The 8,704-nt window shown below is 47.6% G+C and overlaps 1 protein-coding gene across 7 annotated transcripts in view; it reads left to right on the top strand.

Annotated features, from left to right (window-relative positions):
• The first annotated feature begins 1,800 nt into the window (after window positions 1–1,800).
• Window positions 1,801–8,704, top strand: part of RBCK1 (RANBP2-type and C3HC4-type zinc finger containing 1) — a 28,938-nt gene continuing 22,034 nt past the window's right edge. For 4 of the 7 annotated variants that reach the window (XM_003411630.4, XM_064275915.1, XM_064275914.1 and 1 more), the window contains exons 1-3: window positions 1,801–1,899; window positions 2,231–2,320; window positions 3,377–3,521. In XM_003411630.4, coding sequence (XP_003411678.1) covers window positions 2,299–2,320; window positions 3,377–3,521 — 167 coding nt within the window. In that variant the 5' untranslated portion in view covers window positions 1,801–1,899; window positions 2,231–2,298. The other 3 variants (XM_064275913.1, XM_064275917.1, XM_064275916.1) reach the window with 3 other exon arrangements.

Genomic DNA, 8,704 nt, shown 5'->3' with positions numbered 1-8,704 from the left:
CCTTTTTGTGTGTCTGTGAGTTAGAATTTTGTTCTACATTTACCTCCAGTTCTGTCTGGGACTCTCTTGTGATCCCTGTCAGAGGAGTCAATGGTGGTGGCTGGGTACCATCTAGTTGTGCTGGACTCAGTCTGGTGGTGGTACTTGCGGTCCGTTAGTCATCTGGACTAATCTTTTCCTTGTGCGTTTAGTTTTCTTCTTTCTCCCTAGGGCATCAAGATTTTAAAAAGCTGATTCAAATGTTCATTCATTCATTCAACAAACAATCCTTGAGCACCTATGATGTGTTAGGAACTGTTCTAGACACCAGGAACACAGCAGACAAAACAGACAAACAGGAACAAAGCAGACAAAAATCCCTGCCCTCAAAGAGCAGGCCCTGAGGGAGGAGCATGTCTGAATCCTTCCAGGATCCAGGACGCCAGTGGGGCTTGAGTGGAGTGAACTGAGAGTAGTATGAGAGGAAGGCAGTGAGATGGGGTGGGATGTGGGGAGGGAGCAGTTTGAAGGTCATGGAGGCTTTGGGAAAGGAGCTATAGGAGTATTTTGAGCAGGAGAGTGACAGGCTTTGATTTCTATTTTAACAAGATCCTCTGCAGCTGGGTGGAAAATGAACCATCTGTACCAGGGCAGAAGGGGAAGCAAGAGGCCCAGTGAGGAAGCTGGTGTAGGACACCTGACACGTTCAGAGTGGATGGGGTGTGGAAAAGGTGAAAGGTGACAGATTCCAGATCTACTCTGCAGGTGGAGGGACAGGATCTCCTGCTCTATGGGATGACTGGTGGGAGAAAAAAGGGGAGTGGAGGGTTCTGGACAGGGGCAGATTACCCAATAAGCAAGGTAAGCACGGGCTTACTTGTGCTTATTTACCAGTCTGTAGTGAACAATTTCACATTTTCTTACCACTTCAAAGATTCTGCCTCTAGGTACGGCTGGCATGTGCCTCTCCCAACCCCACAGCACCTTCCCCTTCCTACAGAATCAAAGCCTCTCCGCATTTACAGACCCTGACAGGGACTGATTACCCAGTAAGTAAGGTAGGCACAGATTTAAAAAAAAAAAAAAAAAAAACTCTTTTGTTTTTTGTTTACTTACTAATCTGTAGTGAACAATTTCAAACGGTTTCATCACATCTTGAATTAATAAGCAAGCAAGCACAAGTAAGCCCGTGCTTACCTAGTTCACTGGTAATCCGCCCCTGGTCCTGGAGGATGTAGAGGCCTCCGAGTCTGTGACAACGGCGTGCGCGCTCCACTAGTGACTCAACGAACTGGTGGAGAGTGAACGCCGCCTAGAGGGAGCGCCCTGCCGGTTGAGGGCGGGTTCCGAACCTACCAGCCCTGGGTTCGAATCCCGACTTGTGACATCGGGCAGTTACAAACAGCGCCTCCGTTTCTTCACCTGCGAACGGGGCTAAGGGCCGGGTCTGGTCACGGTGTGCCGGGGGCTACGGAGTGCGGGCCCCGCGGAGGCTGGCTCCGTGTCGCGCGGGTTCGGAGTCCGCGCTCCCTGCTGGCCCCCCCGCGGCCGAATGCGGCTGCACCCCGCGGCCCGCCAGCCCGCCCTGCCCGGTCCCCCCACCCCCGGCGCGACGAGCGCGGCCTGGCGGGTGAGTGGGGGTCGGGGAGTCGGGGGTCAGTCTCGGGAGCCTGGGTGGGGCCGCCGGGGCAGAGGGCTGAGCGCCCGGAAACGCCGTGACCCCGCGGCGGGGCGGGGGGCGCCACAGATGGCTCAGGCCCCGGCGCCGTCAGCGGGCCGCTCCGGGGCGCCGGATCCGGCGACAGCTTTCCGCTCTCCCCGCCCCGCTCCACTTCCGGGGCCGCCACTTTCACTTTCTCTTCCGCCGGAGCTGCTCCCTGCGCCTCCGGAGCGACTGGGCCCGCCGCGGAGGGGAGCGAGGTGGGCTGGGATCCCGGGCGCGGGCCGCGCCTGCAGGGGAAGTGGGGGCCTCCCCGGGGCGTCGGGCGCCCGCTGTGCGGCACGGCCGGCCCTCTCCCACCGGCCTGCCCCGCTTTCTCTTTCGCTCCTTTTTGGCCCGGGTCGGAGCCCCGTCCTTTCACCCTCCCTCGCGGGTCCCGACCGTGCCCCATCCCAGGCCGGATCTCCGTCCCCCGGTCGTGTGCTGCGACTCGACTGCCGCCGGGGACTGCGCGGCCCAGAGAGGGCTCGGGCCGCTTCGGAGGCCACGCAACCGGGGCTGAGTCGTTCCTGGTCGCCCGCCCTCCCCTAGGTGACCCTGAAGTAGCGTTTTCCAGGAGCCGCAGCCCCCGCCTGGGGGGATGGGCCCACCTGCGCCAGATGGACGGGAAGAACCAGAAAGGTGGGCACAGACGCGAGGCGGCTGGGGGACTTCGGAGGTGGGCCCCTCTCCCTCAAGGCCCCTCAAGGGTCTTCCCTCTGCTCATTTGTTCACTTTCCTCTCCTGGGACCCCCTGGCTTCCAGAGGCGTTTTGTTATTCATTTACTTGCCTCTCCCGAGATCTCCTTGGGCCAACTCTGTGCGGAGATGCGGGTGGGGGCCCCCAGAGGACACAGGACGTTGAACTTGGAGACCACCCTGCTACAGTGGGGAGACAGACCTCAGCTCACTTGAGTACCAGGGAGTCTCCTGGCCTCCCCTCTTGGCTCCTGCACACAGCTTCGTAGAACCCAAGTCAGGTCTTGCCACCACCCTGCCCTCAATCCTCCTCTGCTCCTTTGTGCTCTCAGAACAAAACCCACAGCCCCTAGGCAGCCCACAAGGCCCGGTGGCTTCACAGACCTCGCTGGCTTCTTTGTTCTAATCCAGCCATTTCTTGCCTCAAGGCCTTTACCCTTGCTGTTCTCTCCACCTGGAACACTCTTCCCTGATTCTTGACATGTCCAGGTACTTCTCCTACAGGTCTCAGCCTCAATATTATCTCCTCCCAGAAGACTTCCCTGATCTCTTTACCTTGTTTATTGACTTGTGATCATGGATCACAATCTGAACTTTTGTTGTTGCTGTTACATTTGTTAATTGTCTGTCTTCCCACTGGGCCAGGACAAGCATGAGGAAAGGGATCCTGTTTATCTTGTTCACTGCCAAATCCCAGTTTCTGGGACAGTGGCCAGCACACAGTAGGAGCTCAGGAAATGCTTGTGGAATAAATTAACGGAAGTATGAAGGAAAAATGAACCCAGCTGAGCCCGGGGTGGGAGGAGTGGGGAAAATGTCGGAGAAGGCCTTCCGGAGGAAGGGAGTTTTAAGCTGGGTGTTGAAGGATATTTAGGAGTTCCCCAGGAAAACGCAGCAGAAGCAGCAGGCACAAAGGATCACCTCCTTCCCCACTCCCTCACCCCAGCTTTTGAAAGATAAACCCTAGTGCTAACCTGCTCCTGCTGTGCTGGTTTTCAGCAGAGGAGATGGCCCTGAGCCTTAGCCGGGCAGTGGCCGGCGGTGATGAGCAGGTGGCCATGAAGTGTGCCATCTGGCTGGCAGAACGAAGGGTGCCCCTGAGCGTGCAACTGAAGCCTGAGTTCGCCCCATCACAGGACATCAGGTGAGGATGTAAGACAGCCTGTTATTGTTAGGTGCGGCCTGCCGAGTAGGTTCTGACTCATAGTGAGATTGTGTACGACACAACAAAACACTCCCCAGTCCTTTGCTGTCCTCACGATTGTTGCTGTATTTGAGCCCACTGTTGCAGCCACTGTGTCAGTCCATCTCCTTGAGGGTTTTTCTCTTTTTTGCTGACCCTCTACCAAGCATGATGTCCTTCTCCAGGGACTGGGCCCTCCTGATAATAGGTCCAAAGTACGTGAGACGAAGTCTCACCATCCTCGCCTCTAAGGAGCACTTTGGCTGTACTTCTTCCAAGACAGACTTGTTTGTTCTTCCGGCAGTCCATGGTATATTCAGTATTCTTCTTCAGCACCATAATTCAAATGTATGAATTCTTCTTCGGTCTTCCTTGTTCATTCCCCAGCTTTCACATGCATATGAGGTGATTGAAAATACCATGACCTGGAGCACCTTAGTCCTCAAAATGATGTCTTTGCTTTTTAACACTTTAAAGAGGTCTTTCGCAGCAGATTTTCTCAATGCAATGTCTTTTATTTCTTTGCTTGATATTTTTTCTTCCCCATCCTTTGAGTTTGTTTGTTTGTGTCTTTAAGTCTAAGGTGTGTCTCTTGCAGGCAGCATATAGATGGATCATGTTTTTTTAAACCATTCTACCACTCTCTGTCTCTTTATTGGTGCATTTAGTCCATCCGCATTCAGCGGAATAATTGATGAGTATGAGGTTAGTGCTGTCATTTTGATTTTTTTTTTGTGGGTGTGTGTTGTTGACAGTTTCTTTGTTCCACTTAATTTTCTGTGCTGAGTCTCGTTTTTCTTTTTGTATTTTCTTTTCATCTTTTTCCTTGTTAATTTTGTGTTTGGTGAGTTTGTTTTTCTTGTTTCTTATTTTGATGTGTAGGATCGTTAGTTTCCTTTGTGGTTGCCTTAATATTTACCACTATTTTCTAATATCTTATTTCTTTATATCACCTTGACTTCCTCTTCATATGAAAGATCTATGGCTACATTTTTTAGTCCTTCTTTTTTGTGTTAGTGTTGTCGTCCTTTACATATTGACGTCTCTGTTTTCCTATTTTCAGTGTTTTAGCTTTGATTTATTTTTGTGACTTCCCTGCCTGGGTTGATGTCTGGTTGCTCTATCCTGTGCTCTAGCCTTGGGTTGTTACCTGATGTTATTGATTTTCTAGCCAGAGGACTGTCTTTAGTATTTCTTGTGATTTTGGTTCGGTTTTTACAAATTTCCTAAACTTCTGTTTTTCTAGAAATGCCTGAGTTTCACCATCATATTTGAGAGGCAGTTTTGCCGGCTATGTAATTCTTGGCTGGCAGTTTTTTTTCTTCAAGGCTTTATATATGTCATCCCATTGCCTTCTTGCCTGCATGGTTTCTCCTTTGTAGGTGACTTTTCGTTTATACTTAGCTGCACTTAAAATTCTCTGTTTATCTTTGGTTTTGGCAAGTTTGATTATGTCTTGGTGACTTTCTTTTGGGAGCTGCCTTATGTGGGGTTTGATGAGCTTCTTGGATAGATATCTTCTCATCTTTCACGATATCAGGGAAGTTTCCTGGCAGCAAATCTTCAACAATCCTCACTGTATTCTCTGATGTCTCCCTGTTCTGGTACTTCGGTCACTTGTAAGTTATTCCTCTTGATAGAGTCCCACATAATTCTTATGGTTTCTTCATTTTTTAAAAAAATTCTGTTTGTTTTTTCCTCAAATAAGTTGGTGTCAAGTGCTTTATCTTCAGTCTTGCTAATTCTGACTTCCGTTGTGCCTCAATTCTGCTTCTGTGCCTTTCTATCAAGTTGTCTAATTCTGAAATTTTATTGTTAATTTTTTGGATTTGTGTTTGCTGTCTCTCTGTGGGGAAACCCTGGTGGCGTAGTGGTTAAGTGCTACGCCTGCTAACCAAAAGGTCAGCAGTTCGAATCTGCCAGGCGCTCCTTGGAGACTCTACTGGGCATTTCTACTCTGTCCTATAGGGTCGCTATGAGTCAGAATCAACTTGACGGCAGTGGGTTTGGTTTTTTTTGGAGGGGGTCTCTCTGTGGATTCTTGCAGTCTATTAAATTTGTCATTATGCTCTTGAATAACCTTTTTAAGTTCCTCTATTGCTTTGTATGTTCCTTGGCTTGCTCTGCATTTTGCCTGATCTTTTTCCTGATTTCTTGAAGAGTTCTGTATATTAGTCTTTTGAATTCTACCTCCGGTAATTCCAAGAAATTATCTTCCTCTGCAAGGTTTTTTGAGTCTTTGTTTTGGTGGCTTCCTGAAGCCATCATGGTCTGCCTCTTTCTGTGATTTGATATCGACTGTTGTCTCTCAGCCATCAATAAGTTATTATATATATTTATTTTATGTTTTCTTACTGTGTCCTAGTTTCTTGTTTTGTTTTGATATGCCCAAATAGGCTGGCCCTGTGAGCTAGTTTGATTATTGGTGTCTTTGAAGCTCTCACGTCCTGTTTCCAGGCAGCTAGAGTTGTTACTAGGTATATGAGCCCAGGAGTCTGTTTACTTTTCTTATGTGGATTCAGCTCAGGCGTCCCAGTCTTCGGTCACTGAGAGTATGGTGCAGGCTCTCACCTATAGCCCTAGACGGGCAGGGGTGATTGGAGTAGGCACAGGTATCTGGCTGCAGTAGGGGGTCATGCGCTGATCAAGGCAGGGGCTGACTGCTGCCCCTGAGTGTCTGGGTAGAAGGTGTGTCCCTGTTCCCTGTAGTGTGTAGGTAGGTGGGTGTTGCAGCTGGACTATGGGCACCCAATGCTGTTGGCTGTAAGGACTGGGAGTCACCACTTATTCTTGGACCCCTGTCAGAGGTGGCTCAGTGGAGTGGGTGGAGCCACCAGTCCTCAGGCTTCTGATGTGGGTAGGTGAGGACCCTGCTTATTGGGCAGGGTGGTGTCAAATGTCATGAATCTGCCAGTCCGCATTATAGCAGATACGGATGGAAATAGACTTCAGGTATATACCCTGGTATACTGTGCTAGTGAGGCCCTACACTGTTGAAATGGCCCCACACAGCTCTACGCAGGGGTGAAAGGCATTCAAAGCCTGAGGACACCTTATGCCTGTGCCCAAGCAAAAGAGCTGTGTCTGCCCTGAGTTCCCAGCTTAGGGGAGCTGGCGGATTATTTTTTCCTGTTTGTTAATTTGTTACCTCTCCAAAGCCAGGAGAATGGCTCAGAGTGCATGATGGGGCCAGAATTAGGTCCTAATTCTGGCCCCGGGAGCACAGCAATCTCTGAAGCTGGACTAGGACCTGGAGCGGAGATGGGACGGAGCAGGTAAATGGGAGAGAAGTATTTCCCAAAAGGAGGGTTTTTTTCTTTTTTATCCACACAGTGGGTTAGACACTTGTGCTTATCTTTCGCTGATGGAACACTGTTTCTCGCTGGTTCCAGAGGTTTGAGCCAACTCTCCCCTTCTTTGTCCCTCCTGATGTGGAAAATGAGCCCCGAGCACCACTGTTTGCTTCACTGCACATGCCAGCCAATCCAGCCTGTAGGGTGCTGGTTCCCATCAGGTCAGGTCTGGCAACTCCTCGTTGGTTACCTGTCTCTCCCTCTGCCTGCTGCTCAGTCTGGTTCCTCTACTTTGTCTTTAATGTTCAGGGCTCCTAGATTGTCATATAATCGATTTTTTGGTTGGCTTTGTTGTAAGAAGGACCACAAGAAGTGTCTGACTACTCCGTGATCTTGGCCCTGCCTCCCGTCTTTTATTTCTTGACTGCTGCATCCTGGGGAGAGTCATTTCAGGGAACCATTTTGAGAATAGCCGGCATGGGGAGAAGGGGTTGAGCTCAGTCCGGGCTTTGGCATTTACCAGTTTTGTGACCTTGGACAAGTCCCTTCTTAATCTCTGTGCCTGTTTTCTATCCTGAAAATTGGGATGATAATAATAGAAAAAAAAAAATTTAACATTTTATTTTGAAATATTTCACACTTACAGAAATGTTGCAGAATAGTCCAATGAATCCTCATGTACCTTTACCCAGATTCTCCACATATTAACATTTTACCGTGTTTGCTTTGTTTTCATCATTCTTTTTCTCCTGTGGTAAAATGTTAATATTTGGCTGGATAAGCTATATAATTTATATATAAATTATATAAATATATATAAATTATATAGCTATCTTAGTGGGTGTGAAGTGGTATGTCACTGTGGTTTTGGTTTGCATTTCCCTTACAGCTAATGATGTTGAGGATCTTCTCATGTACTTATTGGCTATTTGTATGTCTTCTTTGGAGAACTGTCTATTCAGATCTTTTGCCCATTTTTTAAGTGGGCTATTTGTCTTTTAAAGTTGTAAGAGTTCATAATAGTTCTTTTTATATTCTAGAACAAATTCCTTATCAGCTATATAATTTGCGAATATTTTCTCTCCTATTCTGTGGGTTGTCTTTTCACTTTTTGATGGTGTTGTTTGAAGCACAAAAGTTTTTAATTTTGATCATTTCCAGTTTATCTGTTTTCTTTTTTGCTTGTGCGTTTGGTGTCATATCTAAGAAACCATTGCTTAATCCAAGGTTGTGAAGATTTGTTCCTCTATTCTGAGAATTTTATAGTTTTAGCTCTTATATTTAGGTCTTTGGCCCATTTTGAGTCAATTTTTATGTATGGTGTGAGGAAGGGATCAAACTTCATTCTTTTCAATGTGGATACCTAGTTGTCCTAGCACCATTGTTGAAAGCATTTTTTCCCCACTTAATCATCTTGGCACCCTGGTCAAAAATCAATTGACCTGAATGTGAGGGTTTACTTCTGGACTCTTATTTCTATTCTTTTCATCTATAGGTTTGTCCTGTGCCAATACCACACTGTTTTGACTAGTGTAGCTTTGTAGTAAGTTTTGAAATTGGGATGTGTGAGACCTCTGACTTTATTCTTTTTCAAAATTGTTTTGGCTATTATAAGTCCTTTGAATTTTCATATGAATTTTAGGATCATCTTGTCAATTTCTGCAAAGAAGTCAGCTGGGATTTTGATAGGGATTGCATTGAATCTGTAGATCAACTGGCCATTTGATTTTTAAATAACGTACTTACATATCTATTTTTTGATATAACAACATAAAGACAGTATGTATAGACTTCTTGTTGCAAAAGATGAGCAATTTAGCATACTCATCTCCCGCCTTTCCTTTTCCTGCC

The sequence above is a fragment of the Loxodonta africana genome, chromosome 24 (assembly GCF_030014295.1).
Source record: "Loxodonta africana isolate mLoxAfr1 chromosome 24, mLoxAfr1.hap2, whole genome shotgun sequence".
Lineage (NCBI taxonomy): Eukaryota > Metazoa > Chordata > Mammalia > Proboscidea > Elephantidae > Loxodonta > Loxodonta africana.
Note: the sequence above shows the minus strand (reverse complement) of the source record. Positions and strands in the feature narration are given on the sequence as shown.